Source organism: Phlebotomus papatasi, chromosome 1 (assembly GCF_024763615.1).
Source record: "Phlebotomus papatasi isolate M1 chromosome 1, Ppap_2.1, whole genome shotgun sequence".
Taxonomy (NCBI): domain Eukaryota; kingdom Metazoa; phylum Arthropoda; class Insecta; order Diptera; family Psychodidae; genus Phlebotomus; species Phlebotomus papatasi.
The window spans coordinates 63135093-63161969 of record NC_077222.1 but is presented as its reverse complement, the minus strand read 5'-3'; the positions used below and the strand labels follow the sequence as shown (position 1 = coordinate 63161969).

Here is a 26877-nt window from a genome sequence, read left to right as displayed (position 1 = left end):
AAATTCCATCGCAAAACCCGAGAAACCAGAAACCCTTGTCAGAAAAAATGGGAATGAGTTACCCCTTGAATAAAAATCAATAATAGTTGTCAAGCTTTAAAGTTTTCTCCTAAAAAGTTGAATTTTAGCCAACGAAATTACAGAAAGTGTTCTGTAATATTATGCTAATTATTCTATACAAATGGGTTAGAATTTTAATTTTTTAGCAAGTTGAAGGGCTAAAGTCTTTAGATGCGTAATATTGTCTAAAAAAAATCTGAGCAAATGCTGCAAAGACATCTGACCAGATTACGAAATATTTATATTGACCACTCAGAATAAGAAACGGAATAACTTGCAGTAGGCAAATTTTACAGGAGAGCGATTTGAAGCTCAGATTTTACATGCAAAGGGCAGAGGGGGCAGAGTATAGAATTTTTGAGATTTAAAACCTCTAACATTTTGAAAATAATAATCTAACAAGTATAATATTCGCAGGGAATGAAGGTAGAGGGTATAAAGAAGTATCCAAAAAGTGAATAAAACGAATTTTGTAAAAAAAAAACTAATTGTTCGACTTATATTCTGAGTGGTCGAAAATTACATTGCGCATTATTGGAAAACCCAATGTCATATTATGGCATGACAGTTTTTCTTAATTTAAAGAAAAAACACAAAAAATTGCAAATACGTCAAAACGCCTGAGCTTTTGTAGGTTATTAAATCATCCCTACTTTTGATTTTATGGACCAAGCTCCAATGTATTCCCATTTTTTTTTTTGCCAACATCACGTATGGAAAGATTGAGTTGCTTCTCGAAAATCTCAATCACTTTCTTTGCCATCCCCTTGTCGTGAATCCCAGGCTTTTGGATGACTTCCTCCTGGCTTCTTGGCAATAGTCTCGAGTTTCTTGAACCGAATTATAATCTTCCGGACAGTAGAGCGGAACACTTCCCGGTAAATTTTGCTATTTTAGCATTAATTCGCATTTGGCTTTTTGAGATTATTCTCAACTTTTAATATTTGCATGCTCTCCATCTTATTGTAATTACTCAGTCAAAAATCAATATTTTTTAACAAGAATTTCAGCAAAAGAAAGCTAATTAAATTCCCTTGTAACGACGCCGACGAAAAAAAAAACAAAATCCAAAACCTACTATGACTGACCTTACGTTAAGCGTCGGGGAAAATTTTTCATGCACTGCACACGCTTTATAAGGCAACTATTTTCCTTATTGAGTGTCAATAATGTGGTCTAAATGTGGTCATGGTGGTGTCATAATGTGATAATAAAGCAATCATAAAACGGTAACAGAGTGGTCTAAAGCATTCACACAATGGTCATATATTACACTCTTAGAAAAGTTTAGACATAATTACTAATGAAAATTAGTTGATCGGTTGATTATTGTATTTTTATAATTGATTTTCTTTATTATTGATTATTGATTATTATAAAATCTATTTAAAATGGTTCTCATATTCTTAAAAAAAAATTCACATAATAATTTTATTAGTAGTGAGAACATAAGGCAATATTTACGTGGATAAGTTGCGACAATTATTTCATAATGGTTTCATACAATTATATTTGCTTGTGTTAATTAAATGAAATCGATATCCCAACTAATATTGGTCATTGGTTAGTTATGATAACTAAATGAAAAAGATATTGTAACTAATATTGGTCAACTATTTCATTTATTTACCCTACCTAAATATATGGATGGGTCTATGATTACTATATTGATCATAAGGTATTCACAAAGCGGTTGTAAGGCGGTCATAAAGTGGTCATAATGCGATCATAAAGAAGTCGTAAAGCAGTTATGAAGCGGTTATAAACCAGTCATTAATTGACCATACAATTTTCATAAAGCGGTCATAAATGTAGTCGTTATATGGTCTAAATGTAGTTATAATTCGGCCTAATCATGTTTTTTTTTACTTTATCGAACTGAAATTTACTCACCAAAAATGCTTTTCCCTCTAACTCTTTCGTCTCCTTTGGGACTCTGGGTACTCATGGAAAAAAGATTTTTTTTGGGTTATTTGAAATCGATAAAAATCCAATTCTTGTGGATGATTACAAACTATAAGGATGTCCAAATCTAGGATATTTTTTGGAGGATCCCAATTAACTCCTGAACTAAGATATTTTTGGCCAAAAATCGTGAATTTTCGATTTTCTGCTTCCTTGCAGATATTGTGACTTTTTTGATATTTCTAGACCAGAATAAGCAAAAACCTCTCGGGGCCAATAAGTATGATAAACTAACAATTACAGATTACATAAATTCGAAAAACAATTTTTTCATAAATTTTCAAAAAACTTGTTCAAACTTTATGAGTACTCTCGTCCCCAAAAATCTAGAGGTCAAATGTAAGGTTATCCCGCCAATGCCTGCCATTTGCTTTTTGACACCAACCTTGTAACAAAATTCCAAGCGGGAGCGAAATTTTTGCCAATATGGCCGATGATTTTGACATTTGGCAGCGCGGGAGATTGCTTTCAGGGAAGTTTTTCCTATTCTCCCTTATTTTGGTGAATTCTGATTGTCCAGGAAGTGTCTTTTATGCTTTTGAGAAAGCTTAATGTGTCTACAATAACATCGTGTTGAAAGAAATGTGTTTTAAAGTGTTATTGTGTGAAATATTTTGAGGAATCTGTTGGCAAGCAGGAACTTGGTGTCTTCTTGACCACTTCCTGGACATCCCACAAGATACTGGTCAATAATTCTTCTTGTTTTAGTGACCAACATTGTAAAGGAGTCATTTGCCACGCAAAAATAATTCACAAAATTGATATTATTGGCTTTTGGAAAATTGAACTTTGTATTGGGGACAAGAGTACCCATGAGTTTTCCAATTTCCCAGAGGCGGAAAAAATTCTTTCTCTACAAAAGTATCATATTTGACCATTAAGACCAACTAAGACTTACAATAAAGTGAGTTTTACTGAAATTATTTCGCTGGATATGTTGTGGTCCGGAAAGAGTTAAGAGATTTTCATGCAATTTACGATATTATATGAGTGTGTAAACTCAATATGTGTATGCAGATCAATAAAAAAAATCGTTGCATTTCAAAAATCTTGTCGCCCGAATTTCTCTCTAATTCGGGTGACATTTCGGTCCCAAAAGCCCGAATTTGAGAGAGTTTACTGTATAAAGCATTCACACAATGGTCATACACTTGTCATGAAGCGGTCATAAACCAGTCATTAATTGACCATAAAGTTTTCATAAAGCGGTCATAAATGTAGTTATAATATGGTCTAAATGTAATTATAATCCGGCCTAATCATGTTTTTTTTACTTTATCTAACTCAAATTTACTCACCAAAAATGCTTTTCCCTTTAATTCTGCGCACCAGTGTAATAAAATGTAATTATTACGCGGCAGTACGCCCCCGACATTTTTTCGAAAACACCTGTTTTCGAAACCGCGAGTTGAATGAGCATGTGTATTTGTTTTTTCGAAATCATATGGTTTGTCTCAGAGTCAAAGCACAAAAGTACCGTGGACTCCGTGTGGCTTGGGTGATCTTTTGACTCCGGGTGACGCGCATCGAATGTGTATTTACGTTTTTTCTTCTGTGCGATTTTTCCAAAGGAGATAGAGAGCGTCGTGGGTCTAGTAAATAATCTGGACCGCGATATCAATTAGGTTCAGATGCTACCAAGTATGTATGAATTGATTTATTTGCGTTTTTGATTTCATTGAATAAAGTTGTCGTATACGAAGCGCCCCAAAATAGAATCTTTGATTCCCTGTCCACCAAAAATTTATTTAATTAGTTGATTTGATTGATTTAAATTCGGGGAAGAAAATATACAGAGTGTGCAGAAATTTAAAAGGGGAAAGATGAAGTATCTTTTGGTGTGTTTTATCCTGCAGGCAGTTATCAAGATGACGTTGCCGGAGGTGATTGGGAATAAATTTCTCTATTTTGCGTATGGGAGCAATCTTCTTGCCAAGAGGATTCATATTATGAATCCAACAGCTGTTCGGAGAGATATTGGAATGTTGAAAGTAAGAAAGTGATTCTGGGTGATTGAGGAATGATCAGTGATTGATTAAAAGTGACCCAGTTCTCAAGAGAAAAGTCAAATTGATAAGGAATTGTGTTGATTGTGTGCGATTTTTTTTGTAGAATTATCGTCTTGATTTCTTCTATTATGCCACCCGATGGGGTGGTGCTCCTTCGACTGTTGTCCAGGAGCCTGGGGAAAATGTCTGGGGGGCTATTTGGGAGATTGATATGAAGGATATGGACAGCCTGGATAAACAGGAAGGTGTTCATCGGGGAGTTTATCAGCCATTGAGCTTGCCAATTGAGACACCACGCGGCGAAACATTGATCTGCAGGGTTTATCAGTTGGTTAACAATCCAGATGACTATCCTGTGAAGAATGGTGTGATGCTGAATGACAGGAAACCTTCCTATTCGTACATCCAGGTCCTCATTAATGGTGCCATTGAGAGTGGTTTGCCAGAGTATTACGTTGAATTCCTCAAGTCAGTGGAGCACAATGGGAATCTCGGAAAGCCTGAATTGATATCCAATCTCAATCTCAATCTCACTGACCATTCCCAAAAGAATTGAGCTTGAGATTTTTTAATTGTAAATTCAGTGAAAGTTCAAAAAGAAAGAAAAAAATGCAGAATCACTGTATTTTCAGGTTCAGACGTCACCCGTGAAATTTTTATTATCACCCAAAGAGACATTTAACTCTTGATCTATTTGTGTTTTACAAAGTTATTATCTCGCTGTTTCTGACTCCAGAAAACAGCTCAAGAAAAAAAAGACAGGCAGCATGTAAAAACAAAAAAAAAAAGAGGGAAATACAGCAAAGAGTATTATCAAAGAATCAAAGTCATTTTGTCGCGAGACACCAAATATTTACCTTTCCAAAGCAAAAAAAAGAATGTCCAAGTGGATGGGGAAAAAACTGCCACGCGAGATAGAAAAAAAAAGATTGGCCGCGTGAGGAAAATTTGTGAATAATTCCCAATGGAAATCTTTCGGGAGAAATTGATTTGTATTTATGAATAGTATCTGCGCATGTTTCTTGAGAAGTTTCTAGGGGCCACTGCCACATCAGGACTATTTGCTCTCTCGTCTTCCTGCTCCTGCCACTTTTAGTCAAAGGAAAAGGCAATGAATGGATAAATATGTTGCTGAGAGAGAGAATCAAGCATAAAAAAAATACACTGCCACATTTCTCAAACATATTCATCCGAGAAGGAATCAATTTTTCCTGAAATTCTGCATCTTAAGAATTTTTCAGGGAAAGCTACAAAACAGGTCAGTAACATTTATTTTCTTTTCAGTCAGTACTCTGCACTGAGAGAAATCCGAAAAAGTTAAAATAACATTCCGGAAATGTTAATTTTACCCTCCATTATTGATCCGAAATCGGTGTAAATATTACCCTTTTTAGGTGTATTAGGGGTTAAAGTTACCCTTTTTCATGTTAATTTTACACTTAAAAAGGTGTAAAATTAACATTAAAAAATGTTGATATATTTTTACACCTAAAAAGTGGTAAAGTTATGAGGAAAAAAAGTTAATCGCACCCCCGTTTTTTCTCAATGTGAGACAAAAATAGGGGTGCGATTAACTTTTTTTCCTCATAACTAACACTTTTTAGGTGTAAAAATATATCAACATTTTTTAATGATAATTTTACACCTTTTTAAGGATAAAAGATAAAATTAACATAGAAAAGGGTAACTTTAACCCCAAATACACCTAAAATGGGTAATATTTACACCGGTTTTGGATCAATACTGCAGGGTAAAATTAACATTTCCGCACTGTTATTTTAAATTTTTCGGATTTCTCTCATTGTAGGATTTTTGAAGGAATCCCATATTTTTTGTGATCAGTGAAATTTTCGAAATGATCATTAACCCATTCAGTCAATGTACCAGGAATTCTTGAGATAGAATGTTCATATTTTCGGATTAGTTTCCTACAGATTTATAAGATGAATTTTTTGAAAAAAAAAAAAACTAATATTGGGGCACGGGGAGCCCCTGTCAAACATGCGTCTTAACGGTCACTGAATTTAAATTCTGTGCATTAATTCATTACAAACTCTATTAATTTAGTAGATAGAGTACCTACCTTTCTCTCTAAAATGTTTTGCATGTATCTATCCTACTATTTCGCACTTAAAATTGTATTGAACTAAATTCAATTTGTTATGATGTTCAAAAGTAGAAGAAGATTGCGAAACAGTAGAATAGACATTATGAACCATATGAAATATTTTTCAAAAAGAAAGGTATGTAAAATTTCAATTTCATGAAATTTTCCTGATCTGAAAAAAGGTGTGCATGAGCCCATTTCATAATTTTCTAAAAGAAAAAACAGTATTTTTAAAAAACACTAAGTTTTCTATTTCCATTTTAATCATATGCGAAATTCGATCGATTGGTATTTTATCATCTCTAACTTTTTCAAATTGATCAGATATAATTATCTCTTTCTGTCAAGTAAAAAATAATTTTTAACACCTTTTTGATCAGGAAAATTTCACCAAATCGAAATTTACGTTACTCTTCTTCCTCTTTGAGCATCACACTAAATTCAAGTTAGTTCAATCTAATTTTTATAGTGGAAGGGTGAGATAAATATATGCAAAACATTTGAGAATAAAAGGAGTGAATTTTGATTTCACAGTTTTCTTGGTCTAAAGTCTAAATGGTGTGACGAAGCCATTAAATTCAAAATGAAATTTTTATTTATCAGAAAGAGACAATTACACTAATTTTAATTTGAAAGAGTAAGAGGTAAAATTTTAATCGGTCGAATTTCACTAAATAGTAAAGAGGGTCAGCGCCATTAATAAGCAAGTTTACTAAAATCTGATCAATCTGCTATTTCTGATTTTGAATTCCCTTTTGCTATATAATAGGGTAGGGTGAGGCAGTATTACAGTAGAATATTTAGTACGAAATTCGAATTACAAACATTCTTTAAAATAATTGAAAGTTTATGTATAATGGTGCTGGCACACCTTTGAGTGAAATTCAATCAAATGAAATTTTACCTCTTACTCTTTCTAACTAAAATAACACACACACACACATATATATATATATATATATATATATATATATATATATATATATATTTGTCTCTTTCTGTCGAATGAAAATTTATGGCTCCGGCTCCGGCACACCTTTTAGACCAGGAAAATTTCAAGAAATCGAAATTCATATCATTTTCTTTCTCTTATGTCAATCTCATTCTTTCGCACTTCAAATTTGACTGGGCTAAATTGAATTTTCAGTGATGTTTCAAAAGGGGAAAAAGAGTGCAAAAAAATGAGATAGACAGATGCAAACTGCAAACCGTGTGAGAAAGAAAGTGATTCGAATTATGACTTCATGAAATTTTCCTGATCCAAAAGGTGTGCCGCAGCCATGAAATTTCAATTTTATTTTCAATTTCAATTTTCGTTTGACAGAAAGAGAGAGCTATATATAATTTCAGTTTGAAAGAGTAAGAGGTAAAATTTCACTCGACTGATTTTCACTCAATTGAAAATGCGTGGCAGCGTCAAAAAAATCCGTTTTAAACGCTAGTTCAGTAAATTTAGGTATAAATAAGGAGGTTTTGTCAATCTTGCCGTTAGGAAATAAAATCTATCCCAACTAAAACATACTGAAATTTCATCAAAATCGAAAATGAGAATTTCGATATATGCGATATTAAAATGTTCAAAAAACGATATTTCAATTTTAGCGCCCCTAGCGGTTGTCGTATGAAGATAAAATGTTCGGAAAAGTTGTTTCACCTTATCAAATCACCTAAGATCATAAATTTCCGTCATTTAGAATGGGAGTTATTACTATTTTAAGACTTAATTTTTGATCCCTTAGCTCAGGTCAGGGGGTCGTAGGGGTTTTAATTTTTTTTGATCAGAAGTATAGAAAATAAAATTGATACAATTTGTCACATTTTCTATGAATTAATGTAATGAAATCGCAAATAGGAATGGATTGTACGTCATATGTGTAGTTTTACACCTGCCTTCAGACTTATGGTGTAGTCAAATGGCTTATTTTTTCTATTTTCTTATCAAGCAATTTTGCAAATTTTTAACTTAATATTTAGATATTAAATATAAATTATCCTCAGAATAAAAAAAAATTCAATTGCTTGTTGCTTAGGAATTAGAGACATTAAAAAACTGAGGTAAACCGTCAGTCTAAAGCGGTATTTAGACTAGAGGTTTCTTTCAGATTCCAAAGGTTTCAAAATCTTTAATGAACACCCTATTTTATTAATTTTTCAGAATCTAATAGGACATTTGCTTGTAATGATCCAATACTAAGCCAGAATTTTCCCAAAAGTCTTTAATGAAAAAATAATAAAAAAGTTAATCCATATGGCTCAGCCTAGGTCTGAAGCTCCTTATAACCTTTATAAGACAAGAGGCTAAGACCCCAGCATCAGATTTTAAGTGCCTTTGTTTCTTCATAAACAATCTTATGGAAATTATGTAGAGCACGAATGTGGTTTCAAATTTGAATTTATCAATACGTCTATAACAAAGAATATTTCCAAGCAACAAATCCTAATAACAAAATCGTTTTGATCATTAAAAAATTAGAACAATATAACCGTTAAAAAAAACTGAAGCTTAACAAAAAGGATTTAATTGAGATGGATATTTACTGTGACAAATAGAATTATCTCCCTGCTTTTTAAGTTCTGAATTTTATATAAAATGATAAAATTTAATTTTCCACGCTACAAAATACACCAATAATTGCCAAAACATTCCTATTAAAATTGATTAAATCCAAAATGATTTACAAAGTAATATACAGATTTTTAAATGTGGTGAGATGTGTGGTTATTATTGACAACCATCTGTAGCATTTCATATCATTTTTGATTGAAGTGACTTTATCTAATGTTAGATTATTCTATTGCAATATCTCGAAAAGCTTAATTGTTGATATAACTTCACCGCTAATATCATTACAAAATAACCTTGACTAAAAAATTTCATTTCTGAGAAAAATCTGTCAAGAGCCATGAATGGAGATTTTCCCTGCATTATTTCCCAGTGCTTATCGCTTTATCCTCAACTTCAACTGCTAATGATATTATTGAATTTTTGTTAATAAATACAATTATTTGTTTATTCGATCCAGATTTATTTAGTTTTTCAAGACCTTTTAAAAGAGTGTTTTGTCCAAATCAGTTGAGATTGATAAATAATCCAAAGTTTCTTTTGAGCGTATTCTCAAGACAAAAATATCACTGGGGGGATCTCCACACTGAGCAAAAAACGGGGGTGCAATTAACTTTTTTTCTCATAATTTTAACACTTTTTATGTGTAAAAATATATAAACATTTTTAATGTTAATTTTACACCTTTTTAAGGGTAAAATTAACATGAAAAAGGGTAACTTTAACCCCTAATACACCTAAAAAGCATAATATTTACACCGATTTCGAATCAATACTGCAGGGTAAAATTAACTCTTCCGGAATGTTATTTTAACTTTTTCGGATTTCTCTCAGTGCAAGAACCCAAAATTGATACTACTTTTTACGTTTTATTTTTCGATCTTAAGGCGTCTACACATTGGGAGCAATTTACGTCAAAAATTGCGTTTTTGGCAGAAATTTGACGTGTCCCCCTACAACGCTGCAGGGAATTTCCTTCAAAAAAGCAATTTTTGACAGAAATTGCTCCCAATGTGTAGAGACCATTAGAGAAAAACAAAAAAATGTGAATAAATATTAAAAGGGTTTTTTTTTCAAAATTGTACAATTTTGAAAACATTTAGGTTTTATTTTAATTTTAAATTACCTTTGATGATAGCTCATAATTTTCTATGCATGGCTTAGTGCACAATTTTCGTTCTTTCTCAACATCAGGAACTGAAAAATAGCTGACAAAACAATCACAAGCGAATAGATCTTTTTTAAGGTAATACTTATCCTCAATTCTGAGATAGAACTTCAAGTCTTGCTTAGGCGTCTACACATTAGGAGCAATTTTCGTCAAAAATTGCGTTTTTGACAGAAATTTGACGTTTCCCCCTACAACGCTGCAGGGAATTTCCTTCAAAAAAGCAATTTTTGACAAAAATGTCTCCCAATGTGTAGAGGCCATCTTTAAATCGGTTTTGAAAGGCTGTCTCACATTTTCTGATACAAATCTTTAATTTGAAAATGTCAAATTTCCTTTAGGCTTTAAGCAGAAATATAAATAACTTCACAATAATGAATTGAAATTAAAATTTCAAACTCTTTTAAGATGTCTTTAATTTTAGGGGCACTGTATCAAATTTCGGCCAGCTTACAATTTCGCCTACTTCCATCGTTTCTAAAATTTCCATGAATTTTAATTTTTGCGTCTGGAGATTTTACAATGAAAAAATATGTAAATGTCGCTTTTTTTAAATTTTTATTAAAAACGTTTACATTGAAAACCAAAAAAAAATGTTTTGCCTTAATTTATTGGTGCAAAATGCAATAGAAATTTTTAATATAATTTTTTTTTATAAATGAGTGAGATCTGCCAATAAAAAAAAATCCACGAGTTCATGCGCATTATCGGTAAAAGGGACGCAATTCACAGGAAAAAACTTTGTCAAAAGACTTCTAAACATGGAGATTATCTTGTAGATAGAGAAATTTGTGAGTTGATGATCCCAAACGAAGGTTTGTTCGGCTACAAATTTTGAAGGTAAAGGTTTGTCGCTAATTGTTTTGACAAACTTTTAACGCTAAGAGTTTGTCTTGAACGAACTGATTTGTAAATTATGGTATCTACACACTAGAGAAAATTATGTCCATATTGAAGAGTTTTTCTTACACAGTCGTAAGGAATTTGCTTCAATATGGACATAAATTTCTCTAGTGTGTAGAGGCCATTAGTTTGTTAATATTCTTTGACAAATTTATGGATTAAAATCACTTTACCTTATGAAAGGTTCTTTTAAGTTTTTTGATGAGCAAATTTTATTATTTTGAATATATTTTAGCAAAAAAAAAATATTTTTAACTGATCAGAAAGATTTTCCTTGTTATTACGGGTAAGTGGGGCACTTTTAAAGTGGAGCAACTTTGTAACAGGATTGTTTTCTCCTATTTTTAAATGAAACTGAACTAGGGGAAGGTTTTGAAGGTTCGTATTAAAAAAGGAGTCCAAGATTTAAGAATTTTTACTGAATGCCGCACACACCGCGTCAATTATATCACTATATCAAAAAAATCTCTTACTTATTGGGTTCATAATTTTGCCTCACAAAATTCCTGGAATTTCTTGCATTTTTCTCTACAGGAAAATGAAAATGTAGCGACATTTTTTACGAAGGTTCCCTGGTTAACTCAGCTTCGTACCACTTTTTCCCACCCCTGTAGGCCTCATTTTCCCCGGAAACATTACACCGGACACAAAAATTTGGGCATCACTACTTAGTGGAACTTTCATCCATTTTGTTTTCACCATTTGTAGGAGGTATCACGCATTAAAAATCAATTTTAAGCTATTTTTCTAACACATGTTTTTTGACACTCGGAAAACCATTTTTCCCTGCATTCTGACAGTCAGTTAAGAGCTTGGTTAGGTATGATTCTCTCATAATCACACCTAATGTAATCTTCAGATTTTCTCTAACACCTCCAATGGGTCTTACAGAACATATTTCGGACGTAACTGATTTCAAAAATGACCAGCCACCAATTTAAAGTGAAATGTGGGAAGTTCCACTTTAAAACAAGGAAAATTGAATGAGAAATACTCAAAATACATCGAAGTGGCAATAAAAGAATCACATCTACCATTCTAGTTTCATTATTGCACAAATTAGAAAGTAGTAGTCACACCTATTGTAATCCTTGTTTTTTCTCTAACGTCTCGAATCTGTCTTACAGAACATTTTTTGAACATCAGTGATTCTTAGAATTAGCAGTGATTAATTTAAAGTAAAATGTGAAAAATTCCGCTTGAAAACAAAGCAAATTAAGTGAAAAATTTTCAAAACGCACCACATGGACAGTGAAAGAATCACACCTACCATAAGCAAATTTAGACTTAATGTTTCATTTGACAGAAGTAAAATAAAAACATCTGATGGAGTCTCATTTTGATGGGGAAGTGCGTGCTTTCCTTCGAGATTTTAGTGAAAATTGTTTAATATCCCAAAATTTTCTTGTGAATTTATTCAGTGGAATCTCTGATGAGTCAAATATCCCGAGCGGCGTGCACATAGTGTGACCCAAAACAATGAGGAATTCTCAAATTCGATGGTCAGTAATTTTGACAGATGTTTTTACGAAGCTGCAAAATTCAATTTTCCTGAGCTTCAAGGGTGGTAATTTTTATGAATTTTCCTCCACCCACAAAAACGACCCCCTTCAAGTGTCTTTTTGAAAAGACACTTGAAGTGAGAAAAAATGCATAAAATATAACACATCAGAATTACGATTTTAGGCCCATTTTTTATTTTTGCCTTTTGGACCCAGGAAAAAGGCCTAGGCTTTCAAGTTTGTCAGAAAATGTGAGATGTAGGACTAACTTTTAGATTATATATATGTCCATGGATGAAATTCATTTAGTAACTTGGAAAAAAATCAACTTTTACGAAGCTGCAACCTTCCCCTATATCATAATGTAATTTAGTGTTTCAAGTGGTTTATGGAGCTAAATTCTATCAATGTAAGGTAAAGTTCCATTTAAAAATAGGACAAAAAATCCCTGTGTTAAAGGTACCCCACTTCAAAGGTGCCCCACTTCCCCCTATTTGTGGGTTCTCAAGATCTTCTAACTTTTCACTAATCTAGTGAAAATTACTGAAACTTTTCCCATCTCCCAAAGCCCTCATCAGCCCCAATAATTGCCTGCGACGCACTATAATGATACAATGAAAGAAAATTGTCATCAATTTTGTAAATTAAGCACATATGACGATGCTAACAAATTAACATGACGCTTTTCTGGGAGATCTCTCGGAAAGCATGTGCCTAGGCATTCTCAATAGAATTGTCTCTGCGTGGATGCACGCGAAAGGTATGCAAATGAGGTTTGACACTCTTTTTTTCCGGTGTACCCCATTCCGTGGATTGGAATTCTCTCCTCTCTGGAGAAATGTTGTACTATAATACGCTCCAGCACTGGTCGTACCAACAATTTTCGCGCGAGCTCCACAGTTTTCAGCGCGCATCCACCAGCCAGGGTCGACTGTTCTCCTGGAAGGTCCGTGCACTTCGTCTGAAAATTTGTCGTTTTTTCTGTGCTATAGCCTGTGAATCTTGGACACGGGATTGGTGGTGGGATATAATATTGAGAATTTTTAGCTAGATAATATTTTCGGTGGATGTGAAAGAGCTGGAATTTGGAGGAGGCAGAGAAGTGAGTTGAATTGTGATTTTATTTGTGTGGTTGATGGAGAGAAAATCAATTTTGTGAGGTCTGTTAGGAAGAGAAAAAGGTATATATTGAGGATGTTTGTGATTTCATTTTCCTCCTTTTACGTAGATTTAATTTCTAGTATTATTCTTCTATTTACAAATTTATCTGGTATTCCGTGTATTTTATCTCTCTTGGATTAGACATCCCTTTGCGTGATGGAAATGCAAAACAAAAAAAAGGTTGTTTAGAAAAGGCCTCTTTAGAGAGAGGGTGCTTTTTGGGGGATGAAAAACAAGTGGGGGAATGAGGAAAATCACTGAATACAAAAATCTATCCCAAGAGATTGAAAATGTGCTAGTCGAGATGAATAGGAGAAAATTCTGAACGTCTCTGGCGTATCCGATAGACGGGAAAAAAATGAGAACCAGAAAATTGTGTAAATGTATGAAACGTGTGTTTGTTCAATATCAGAGTCGAGACTCCCCATATGTAACGTCGAGAATTACTAATAAACTTTTGTATAGGAAAAAAAATACTAATACATAGCTCAACCATATCTTTAGCACCTGAAAAAATACTCAATACTCGGCTGTATATTGTGTATTTTTATCATAATGCATACCCTATATACTGAAGTGATATAAATTTATGCCATGATAAGCACGGAAAAGCTTTTGGTAAACATGATTCGTTCAAGCAAAAAGTTGATGCTAATTACATGGAATACATTTTGGCTTGCGAGAAACTTTAAAGCGGTGAGAGGGCTGTAAAAATTTAAATTGTTGATTTTATCACGATTTTAAATGGGTAATGTTAAAGTTCATTGGCTCAAATTTTAGAAATAACATCAGGCTAATCTTAAACACAGGCTTCAGATATGTTAATATAACCCTTAATTGCTTCAATTAAATCAAAATTAACTAGCTTTAATTAGAGTAATAAGAATAGAGCTATAACAATAATTCTGTTAGCTTTTATTTCAGTCTCTAATGGGTTGCGCACGAAGAGCTTTGCTGCAAAAATTATTTTTTTATTATCAATTTTTTTTCTCTATGATAATCGGCTGCAGAATATTGAGTACTGGTCAGTAAAAATGAAATATGATCAGAATATAAATAAAACGGAAATCATTAAATTTAAATGACCAAAAATAGTGGAATATTCCTGCCAGAAAGAGGGAAAATAAAAAAGTAATGAACAATCTTAACGATTTTGCTTGGATTTTAAAGGGATTTAACCCTTTAAGGACGATTGGAACACCGGCGTCCCATGAAGAAAATAATTTTTCCTAACTACCTAAAGTTATTTTTTGCTTATGTTAGTACGTAATTGCAAAGTAGAAGGTTGAATGAATCTAGGATATTTTTTGCAAGCTCCCAGCTATTTGCTATATAGTATATTTTTATGCCCAGCGCACAATAAATTTTGTTTTGTAAACATGTTTTTGATTTTTCTATGAGAGTGAATGAAACCTAAATCTAGTCATCGCGCTCACTCCTATAGAAAATTTTAAAAACATGTTTGTATACAAAAATTATTGTGCGCTGGGCATTAAGCTAGAAAAAGACGAATTTTTAAATTCTCATACAGTGAGAAAAAAACAGGGGTGCGATTAACTTTCTTTCCTCATAACTTTAACACTTTTTTATGTTTGTTTATACCTTTCTAAGGGTAAAATTAACATGAAAAAAGGTTACTTTAACTCCTAATACACCTAAAAAGCATAATATTTACACCGAATTTGGATTAAAACTGCAGGGTAAAATAAACATTTCCGGAATGTTTAACTTTTTCGGATTTCTCTCAGTGTAATGATAATTAATTTTAATTATTTTTTATACTTTCAATTTTTTTAAAGCAAAACCGTTTTGGAAAAAGAAACTACTATAGGGGAAAGTGACCATGCTTGATACGATCCAAGCTTGATAATAACTATTTTTTTCTTGTGTTAATCAATAGTTGAGACTCTTAGCAATATATTTTAATAGCTGGTCCTAAGTCTCACACTTCCTGAAAAAATTAGGAACCTAGCTCTTTTTTTCTAGTTTCAGGAAGCAAAAATCAAAAATGGGTCCAAAACTGTAATTTCGATACATGATATTTCATAAGTATTTCTTAATTAATGTCGCTGTTCAGGAAAACTACTATCATAGGCACATAGAGGGGTCATCAGTACTAATATTTATGTAAAAATATTTTTACTTGGGAACACTGTTTTTGTGGGTGGTAACAAATTCATAAATTCTACTTGTGTCCATCCTATATTTTAAGAAGGGTCCATGAATGATAATTTAAAAGTGGTAACTCTATCATTAGATGTGATTCTTTCATAATTACACCTATTGTAATCCTCCAATTTTATCGACAATTGACATAGCATTCAACCCCGTTGCCTGAATTTTAAGGTCGCAAAGTGACATTTTGAAAAACTGGTTTTCGCTTGTGCCCTAATCTAATAAAAACATGGCTTAGAAAAATTACATAAAAGTGATTTTAAAACTAATAACCAGTCGTACAAACGATTTGAGCAGATAGATTAGAGTTTCGTCTAAATATTGATGTGCAATTTTTTGTATCCGGTGAAATTTTTATAGTGAAAATGGGCCTCCGAATTGTCGAATCAATTATTATACAGGAAGGCCCCGAACCCAACTTGTATAAAAATCGCCACTGAATTTCCATTTTCTTCTTGAGGAAAATCTAAGGTTTTTCAAGAACTACTTGAGGTGGGATTATGAACCTAATAAGTGAGACATTTTTTATCATAGTGGAAGAATCGCTTGGGTTTGTGTGGTAATCAGAAAATAATCACAAATCTTGGAAATCATTTTACAGTATAAAGCATGGTCACTTTCCCCTACTCAAACATAATATTTTTCATTAGAGTGAAAATTATCAGTCATTGGTATCGCCAGAAAAATTATTTAAATTTTTAGGCTATTTTTGTCCCTATTGCTCATAGAGGTAAAAAATACACCGAATCAGACTCTCTTGAATTTTCTAAGGCTAGATATAAGACCTTTTACTGATTTTGTTTATCGGTTTTATTTTTATTACTGATTTTCGGTCCGCGAAAACTGTCTCGTCGTTAAAGGGTTAACAGCACTTTTTTGGTAGTTTACGAATCAAAATTGAGTAAATTGAGCAAATACTAAAATTGAGCAAATACTAATGATTTGCAAAATGTTAGTAAATCGTTCAACCCACTAAAAAGTTCGTAAATGTTTGTACTTATTTTTCGCAAACATTCTTCGTAACATGATCACTTATCGAGTGTTATTTGTCCTTTTACAAATATTTGTTAGTAGGGGAGACCAGGGTAGAATTAGCCACGTATAGTATTAGATAGTGGTGTCTTATAGTTTGCCTTTGAAGGAATATTCAGGAAACCACTCTTTATTCTAAATATATACTTCCCTTACACTCACTGAGAGAAATCCGAAAAAGTTTAAATAACATTCCGAAAATGTTAATTTTATCCTGCAGTATTGACCCAAAATCGGTGTAAATATTACCCTTTTTAGGTGTATTAGGAGTTAAAGTTACCTTTTCATGTTAATTTTACCCTGAAAAAGGTGTAAAATTAACATTAAAAAATGTTGATATATTTTTACACCTAAAAATGTTAGTTGGACATAGTGTTACAAGTTGGACAATTCGCCGGTACAAGTTGGACATGGCTTTTTTCTTGATAAGTACAGTACAAAATTTGGTTTTAAGCACAAGGAACCAAATTATAAAACTAAAGCATTAAAAATATACAAATAAAAATGAAGTATTAAATTTATCAAGAAAAAAAAGCCCTGTTCAATTTGTACCATTATCCAACTTGTACCACTTTACCCTATTTGTGTCTTTATGTGATTAAATTAATTTGCTGAATATTACTCTTTCTAAAACAAAAAAAAAAGCAGTTCATTGTCTAATTTTACCCTTCATTTACCCTTCTTTAACAAGAATGTTTCATCATTTCCAGGCATTAAAAATTTATGATTTCCTTTGCAACTACTTTCTTACCAAATCTTATTTTTCCATAACATCACCTCTCATACCGTAAAAAATTAGTTGACCTAAAAAGACCTATTATTTCTTGGGTAAAATACTTTAAAACACTTTATGAGCAAGCGGTTTACCACCTAACGTTATTGTTCATTTTAAGTACATTATTTTGGCTGAGTTTATTTAATGCTAGTAAATCTTTTAGTAGGGGGAAGCATGTTACCTTCGGACGACTCGGAACAGTTTATTTTTCAATATGTTTTTAATAAATTTGATCCGTTATAATATTATGTTTTAATTGTTAGTCAAATGCTTTAAATTTTCTGAAAAGAACTGTGGACTAAAACCATTAAAGAACGCATAGAAAAAATTGATTAGTCTGAAGCTTGAGTTGTCCGAAGGTAGCGCGCTTTCCCCTATACGATTTTTTAAAATAATTTTTTATACTCTAAAAAAAAATATTAAGCGGGCAAATTTATCTTGCTAAAATTTTGTCAAAAGTATGTTGTTTATTTTGTCAAAACTTTCTTACAGTTTATATATTTGAAAGAATATCTTTTTGCCAAACTTTTTTTTTGTTAATTTGACAAAACTTTTTTTTAGATTGCGTAAAATAAAATAATTAAGATCACCTGAAAATGGTGAAAAGCACTTTCTAAATTTTCTGGTGAAGGATGAATCAATCTCACTATATACAAAATTTCTAAAATGTAATAGTTTATGGTTTCAGAAAATTGATAAAAATGACCAGAAAATATAAATTTTCAAATTTTAATATTATATTTTCAGAGCATGAGGGTATAGTAAAATATTCTTATCAAAATGAAAATGAAAGAGTTATTAAACAACTTCACATCTCAGGTGTTTCAAAACCATTTTTACGTTTTCTCACTGACCACAAATGTTTTATTATAATTTATTACTTTATTTTCATAAATTAAAAAAAAAAAACAAATAAAAGAAGAATCTGAATGTTGGAAAGTATCCTTATACGAAAAACCGTATAGAAAATAATAAAAAATTCCAAAATCTACTAGATAACTGTACCAAATTTCGGCTTAGTTGAATGCAAGCGCCAGTCTTAAGTTTGAAATGTAATATTCTTAATACAAAATGAACTTTTTTGTTACTTCTTTTTAAGAAGTGTTGCTTGGCACCTTGTAGGTAGTTTATCATCTTTGTTTTTTTCTAAAATCATTCTTAATATATTTTAAAATGAATAAAAATATAGACATATCTTTCGGTAATATTTCGACCACCTTGATTCTCATACTTTCAAGCCCTTCCGGAATTCTTTTAAACTCGTTTTCGCATCAACTTGTTCGTCTAGGCGACATTTTTATAATTTTTTTGCATTGTAAAATCTCTAGAGTAGGTATACAAAAAATAAAATTCATAGAATTTTTATTAACAAAAAAGGGGCCGAAATTGCAAGCTGACCGAAGTTTGGTGCAATTCCTCTAAAATTAAAGAAATCTTAAAAGAGGTTTGAAATTTTAATTTTAATTCATTATTGTGAAGTTATTTACATCTCTGCTTAAAGAAATTGTTAGATGATCATAAAAAAATACAAAACATTCTTTACTTTTTAAAGACATGCCCCTCAATTCTGAAATAAATCTTTATGCCTTCCATCTTTAAATCGACTTTTAAAAACTAATTTATATTCTCCGTTAAAGTTTCCTTTTATTTTCAAAGTGTCAATTTTTTTCAACACATTCAGCTGAAACTTATAAAACTTCGTCACAACGGAGCTGAAATGGATATCTCAAACTTTTCGAAGTTGGTCAGGAGATTCTTTTAAACTTATGCATAAAATTTTAAAGAAATATGCGGACACATGAAGCGTCATTTAAGCCTATATCTTTAATTTTGACACTACAAATATTTACTTAAAATTTAAGCCTTCTTTACCAGAGAAGTGAGGGAAGAAACGGTTATTAGATGAAGTGGCATTAGAATCGTAAATTTTTAAATTTTTGACACTAATTTTTTTACTTTAATCTTTATTCGTACTTTTTCTCAGAATTTGGGGGATTAATATTTGAGCTGTATGTACATTATCTCTTAATTGAAGATTAGGATCCACTTGTCTCTGAATTCAGGGATATAGCTGAACAGTATATTGTACTGAAAAGTAAATAAATCAAGGGTCCTCTTGGTTTTTTTTCTGTGTTAATTTATTCATTATTAAATATATCGCTCTATTTGTGAGTTTAAGCAGTAAAATCTCCCTCTTTAGAAGCTGACGAATCCTCATGCCTCAGCTTTTATCCTCGCATCATCATCTCTTAACTTATCGTAAGCTTTGTGCTTTTTTTTTTACACTGAGACAAAAACGGGGGTGCGATTAACTTTTTTTCCTCATAACTTTAACACTTTTAAGGTATAAAAAAATTAACATTTTTTAATGTTAATTTTACGTCTTTTTAAGGGTAAAATTAACATGAAAAAGAGTAATTTTAACCCTTAATACACTTAGAAAGCATAATATTTACACCGATTTCGGATTAATACTGCAGGGTAAAATAAATATTTCCAGAATGTTATTTTAATTTTTTCAGATTTCTCTCAGTGTTATTAAAAGTCAGAAAATTCTTGATTTTTGTTCTTGAAAAATATTTTTTTTGTATAGGCCTCGAAAATAAATTAATGAAAGTTTAAACGATTTAACCCAGTTTAAGGATCAGTGGATCACCGGTGACGTAAAAAATATTTTTTCTGACTAGAATACAAAACATTCTAAAGTTAAAAATTTGTTTTTAGGATTGGGTCATCATTGACCCACTGGCCCCTAAACATTTGAAGATGAGAAAATTGGGTCCTTAAAGGGTTAAAGCGTTAATAATCAAGGCACAGAATTTACTCAATTCAGCTCTACTGGTGCGCACAAAAGAGTTTCTTGCTTGTAAATCACAAGACTGATTTTTTTCCAAGGCTTTCGATCTCTAAGAAAGACCTGGGAAACCCAGTAGACCCATACTAAAGATAGAATCGATAGAATCTTTGAAAAAAAAATCATAGTTTTTTGATTTTAGAGAAAACAAAACTGTATAACGAACACAGGAAGAACTGAAGATTGGACATAACTTTGTCAGATCTTCCAATCTGAGAAATACAATATCTGTGACGTCTTAACTGAAAAGTAAGTGAAGCGTATGGGTTATTGCCGTTTAACAATGAGAAAAGTCCCTTCCCCCTTGAATACATGGTCGTATGGAGGAAATTGCGGAAGGAAGTGGTGAGAAGTAGACACGAAGTGGAGCAAGAAAAACGCTAGAGATGTTGACACGTGAGCACGAATGAGGAAAAATTTCATATTTGCACACAAGAAACAGAATAAATAAATTCTAAATTGCGCCAAAATCCAATTTTTTATAAAGAGAAGACACAAAAAAGGAAAAAAAATGAGCAAAAATATTCTGAGTGCGGAGGATCAAGGAAAATTTTCTATTCAAGCTTTCCTTGTCATATTATATTGAGATTATTGATTCAAATTCTCTCATGCTTTAGATGTGTATAAGACATAAATTGAATTTCTAAATTGAGTGACGAGCCCTTCCGATGTCCTTGTCAACATAAAAATCTTTCCACTTCTTGTCATAAACAATATTTTCTTCAATATTCTATTTTGTGATATTTCGCAGGAAATCCCTTGCTAATTTAGGAATACATTTGAGAACTGAAAAAAAAACCATTTAGCATCAAGCAAATCACTATATTGCAATTATTCATAATGACTTGGCGTTATGTTAGACAGACCTTTAATCATAATTCTTTCTGGGAAATTCGTTGGAGCTCTACAGCCAGGGTTGTGTCTTTATATGGTAAAAAATATTTCTTACATTTTTCATGTAAAGAATATGAAAAAATGTAAATGAAAATATAGGAAAAGTAAAAAAAAACTCATTTTAGAACATTTAAATATATATCTCTCAATTCTGAGATAAAGCTTTAAGTGTTAAATCTTTAAATCGGTCTTTAAAGACTGATTCATAGATTAAGAATAAGGACTTTAATTTTAAATTTTCTCTTTGCTTTAATTGTTTAAGCTGAAAGACAACAAGTATCACAATAACGAAGCTGAAATATGGAAATGTCTTACTTAATTAAGATTTCTTCAATTTTAATGCTAATTAAAGGACTTTTAAACTTTTAAATGCCACAAAATTTTCAGGCACGATGGAGCATCATTAGCAGTTAACTCAGGATAGGAAATCTTTATTTTTTACTCCAAAAATTTAACTTAATTCTTTAAGCTATCACCGTTTCAGAATGGAGAGAATAAATATTATTCCCTCTGTCCCGAAATAAGTCGTACATTCTTTCATATAAAATGTACTAGCAAACGTACGACTTATTTCGGGACAGAGTAATTATTACTTATGATTCTAATAAGCGCATAATTGATAGATGTGTTTAAATGTTATAACCCGAAAAATTACATTTTTTTAAATTAAAAAATCTGTATTGTTGAATATGAATGAAATTTTCAAAACCAATTTAAAGCTTCTTTTTGAACAAAGAATCAAATATCTGTAGAATTAAAAAACTACAACAAACCCATGCTACGAAATCCTTTTAACGTAATCATATTTTTACTGCTCGAACTCAAAGAGATGCCATCGTCTTTCTTTCAACTTGTTACCGTCCTGGAGCTTAAACGGTAAAAGATATGAACTTCTGGTCTTCGATGACCCCCAATGAAAAAAACAATATCTCCAGAGTTTTTTTTCTTTTCCCCTCCTAGAATTTTTTTTTGTATTTCTCAAAATCAATCCTTGGAACTTCCTTCATTAAAGATAGCCTAGGCTGACTTAAAATTCACCATCCTGAATTATGCGTATTTGAATTATGCTATTATTGAGGGCCTAATTTCTCAAATGATTTGGTCAATTTTAGTTTTTATAAAGTTTTGAAATTCCAAACCTAACTGCATCGATCCCAATTAGTAATAAATTGGCAAGGAACTATGAGAATCAAGGTGGTTGAAATATTACCCAAAGCTATGTCTATATTTTTATTAATTCTAAAATGTATTAAGAATTATTTTAGAGAAAATAAAAACGATAAACTATTTAGGTTCCAAGTAACACTCCCTAAAAAGAAGTAACAAAAAAAATCAATTTGTATTAAAAATATTATTACATTTCAAACTTAAGACTTTGGCGCTTGCATGCAACTATGCCGAAATTTGGTACAGTTAATAATCTTTAAAAAATCTTGCAAATATACATGTGATAAACCAACTAAAGAAGCGGTTCCCTAATTTAAACTGTAAACATTTGGATTTTATAAAGATCCACTAACTACTTTTGCTAATATTAATAAAAGAGAAAAATTCGTAACTCAATTAATAGTATTAATCCTTTCGAAAAAACAATTTTTTTTTCAAATATCCGTTAAGTTTTCATGAACGTTTTAGCTCAGAATGTTAGGATTTCGCTAACATTTAGGACTATTATTTATTTCCTAAAATTTAGGACTAAATAGTTATTTACAGACAGTGCTGGTTTTTTTACAGATCCTAATTTAGATTTTTAAAGTAATATAAAAAAAAATATTAAGTAGACTTATATACTCATAATAATAAGAAAGGAGAAAAAATAAACTATAAATAAAAGTGTAACTTTAAAGTAACTTTAAAGTGACTTTGGATAAGATGTTTTATGATATAATATCTTTAAAGAAATGTTTCAAGATAAACTTGATCTACTTTATCTGAATGTTTTTGTTGCTATTGGAAGTAATGTAAAATATAATTTCATTTTTGTTTAAAATAAATTTTTAATACGTGTTACATTTTTTATATTTTAGCTTTACATGCTTGAAATTTTGCGTGCAAAGAATACTTTTGTACTATAAGTGAAGAATTTTGTAAAATGTAAAAAATACACCCAACCCTATCTACATTAACAACTAAATGGATATTTTCACGTAAATTTCACATTTTCCCACAGAATATTACATTTATACCACGTATGTGCCCTCAGAGGGTGGCAGGTGTGGATAATTAAACGGAAATAAAGTCGGTAGAATCAGATATTTTGACTGTCGATTACATCATTCTGAGACTAAAGCTGTGTTGAGTCCAAGTCAATTATATCCATCTATTAAAAATATTTCCCATCTTTCCAAGTAAACTTATAATACATATACGGTAACGGTAGTGAATTTTCTCGTTTTGCGCTTTTTATAACGAATAAGGAATGAGCAGTAGAAAATAATAAGTAAATTTAAAATGGAGGTAAAGTGTTTTTTTTAATAATAAATGCGCTTGAAAAAGTTTAATACTTTTGCAGAATACACCTTCCTTAAACTCCGTGAAAGGCAAACGGGAAATGAATAGTAAGTTTATTTGTGAATTATGTTTACCTTCTCTACCTTCTGATTAATTCAAGAAGTTTATTTAACAAGGATACACTGATAAGTTTTGAAATATTCTAAATGTCTCTCGTGGCAAAAGTTTTCGAACTCGTTCCCTGTTTTGTAATTTATTTTATAGTGATTGAAAATAAAATGAAAATTTTGTACAATTAATTACAAAAAATTTTTTAGTTGTTAATCTAATCTGGATCCTAACCCGAAAAACTTGTAGCATAGAGCAAGCACTCTATCACAACCATAACGCGTTATTAGGCCATAATTAAGATGTTTTGCTTGAAATAATTTCTCACTAACCATAAAACAAGAGATGGCAAGGCGTCCCAACTTTGCGAAATACCCGAACTCGTGAGTATGAGCTCCCCTCTTGCATTATCTTTTCGCATAGTTTTTGGGTAAATACTGGCTTATTATCGTTTAAACTAATTCATAAACTATGAAAGCATTCCAGAATAGAAAAATTGTTAGAAAATGACGCATTTCAGAATGTTTTGGCATGAGTTAGGGTAAAGTGGTACAAGTTGGACAATGGTACAATTTGGACAGGGCTTTTTTTCTTGATAAATTTAGTACTTCATTTTTATTTGTATATTTCTAATGCTTTAGATTTATAATTTGCTTCCTTGTGCTTAAAACCAAATTTTGTACTGTATTTATCAAGAAAAAAGGCATGTCCAACTTATATCACTTTACCCTTCATTCATACAAATAAATAAAAAAATAATAATTCGAGAAAGGCTAATTATTTAGGGTACTTTACTGACTTTACCAATTCATTGCCGATTAAATTCTAATGCAGCCAGGTTGGAAATTTCAAGACCTTTTCGTAAAAATCCGGGTCCCGGTCAAAATCCCGAAAGCCAAAATCCCGAACGCCAAAATCCCGAAAGCCAAAATCCCGAATTCTTAAAAGTGTCATAGCTACTTCCACGATTGCACTGCGAATCTTCTGTGTCGTGGGAAATTATTCTAAACATTTTCCTCCATAAAATTCATCCCTTTCAGGATTTCGAACATTCGGGATTTTGGCTGCTACCGAGCTGATTATATACATACACATATATTGTCCAAAAAAGCCAACAGTTTTTACTGATTTAATACTTTATTGCTCATTTTTTTCTGCCTTTATCAATACAGTATTAAATTAATATTTTTTAGTCCTAAAATAAATTATTTAAAATATTTTAAATAATTTAAATTAGTAAAAGCCGAAGAAATTTTGCAATTTTACTTAAAATAGTGCTGAATCATTCCTAACAACGTTTTTTTTTTCAAGGTCTAATATTAAAGAGGCTCAAAAGAACGTATTTCTCAACTGATTAGGTTCATGTGAGTGCGGTGGCAGCCAAAATCCCGAAAGCCAAAATCCCGAAAGCCAAAATCCCGAACGCCAAAATCCCGAAAAGACCAAAATCCCGAAAGTCAAAATTCCGAAAGCCAAAATCCCGAATTTTTAAATTCCTGAAAGGGATGAAATTATATGGAGGAAAATGTTTAGAATAATTTCCCAAGGCACAGAAGATTTCCCTTTGCCTCTAGCAAGCGCGAGTGCAATCGTGGGAGTAGCTATGATACTTTTAAGAATTCGGGATTTTGGCTTTCGGGATTTTGGCCTATTCGGGATTTTGGCTTTCGGGATTTTGGCGTTCGGGATTTTGGCTTTCGGGATTTTGGCTTTCGGGATTTTGACCGGGACCCATGTGAGTGCTAGTTGGAAAGGCCTTGGAATTTTTCACAATCCTAAACCGCTTCAAATGAACCGCTAATGAACCGATAAATAATTTTAACTGCTTGAACTCCAAGAGAGAGCAGTTTTCTTTATCCAATAGTCTAGTGTATTACTTCTAAGCTATTTTGGTTAATTTTTTTTGAGTGATTTGGTTCAAATTGATTATGAATCGGCAATGAACCGGTTATGAACCCCTAAGTATTTTTTAGCTCTTTTATAAGTTTTTTCTTATTAATCAGTTGAAATCGGTAAATAACGCGGAAAGGTATAGCAGCTAGATCACGAGTTCGAGCATATTGCAAAGCGAGATGCTTTGCCTAGGGGAAAGTGCCCATGCTTGATACGATTGGAAGCTTCGTAATGACTAAATTTTTCCTATGTTTCTCAAGAAACGTGATTCCGCAATATATTTTAAAAACTGGTCACTCTCCCATATTTTTTAAAATATGGTTGCAATGAGTCACACATTGTGAAACATCGAAAATTTATTAATTACGAAGCTTCCAATGGTATCAAGCATGGGCACTTTCCCCTACCCCTTTTCTATATGCATTGCTAATCTTATTTTAACGGCGCAATTCGTGATTCGAGAATTATTGAATAATTTGTTATTTCTAAATTGCTTTTTCAAGAAGTCATAAAATGAGTTCATAAAAGCTATAAATGAATATCGTAATAAAATTATATAGGTCAAAAAATAAAATTATTATAAAAAGCCCAACAAAAAAGAGTTTTTAATTTAAAAAAATAAAAGAAGTTTGAATGGAGCTAATAGAAAATAGATTTATATGATATTCTTTGTGAATTAATCTGATAGTTACTAACTATAAACCTACTCAGGGAGAGTGAAGTGAGCTTTTTGGCAAACTTAAGCTTCTAACCTAAATTCACGTTAGTTTCAAAACATTTTAAATAAAAATAAACCTACAAATTATTAAAAAAAAATATCTTCTTTAACGCCTAAAAACCTGAATTGCGAGCGCAGAAAAATCCTTTGAATATGTAATAAATTTGACAATAATGCGCATAATGTGAAGAGAATTTATTTGTCTTCATTTGCCTGTTAAAAGAACATTAAATAATTTTTTCGCCCTCAGACTTTTACTGCAAAATTACGAAGAGTTTATTTTTCAAACTTTTTGAGAGAACACTATTTTTCTACGAGTTCATTTATCAATAATTTTAATTTCTTTGTAAAGTAAATATTTAATAAAATTACTATTATAGTGTCATTTAGGTACTTTCAATAACAGCTTCTCTATTTATTGTAAACCTAAGCCTCAATGCTAATAAAGTATAATTCTATAATAAATTAAACATTTTCATGCTACACAATAACTTTCCTCATGTGTCAAAGGGAGACATACCTGTAAATTTTGTCTCGAA

At 31.5% G+C, this 26877-nt stretch overlaps 2 protein-coding genes across 4 annotated transcripts in view; both read left to right on the top strand.

Moving 5' to 3' along the window:
• The first annotated feature begins 3421 nt into the window (after positions 1–3421).
• LOC129799979 (gamma-glutamylcyclotransferase-like) lies at positions 3422–4855 on the top strand. The gene is made up of 3 exons (XM_055844309.1): positions 3422–3666; positions 3882–4016; positions 4138–4855. The coding sequence occupies exons 2-3, from the start codon at positions 3894–3896 to the stop codon at positions 4588–4590; spliced, it is 576 nt and encodes a 191-aa protein (XP_055700284.1). The 5' UTR covers positions 3422–3666; positions 3882–3893; the 3' UTR covers positions 4591–4855.
• Positions 4856–13157: 8302 nt separating this feature from the next.
• The window catches only part of LOC129799983 (uncharacterized), a 28958-nt gene continuing 15238 nt past the window's right edge, over positions 13158–26877 (top strand). Inside the window, exon 1 of one of the 3 annotated variants that reach the window (XM_055844314.1) lies at positions 13158–13379. The gene's annotated coding sequence lies outside the window, so the exon portion shown is untranslated. Of the gene's footprint in view, positions 13459–26877 lie in introns of all 3 variants that reach the window. The other 2 variants (XM_055844313.1, XM_055844315.1) reach the window with 2 other exon arrangements.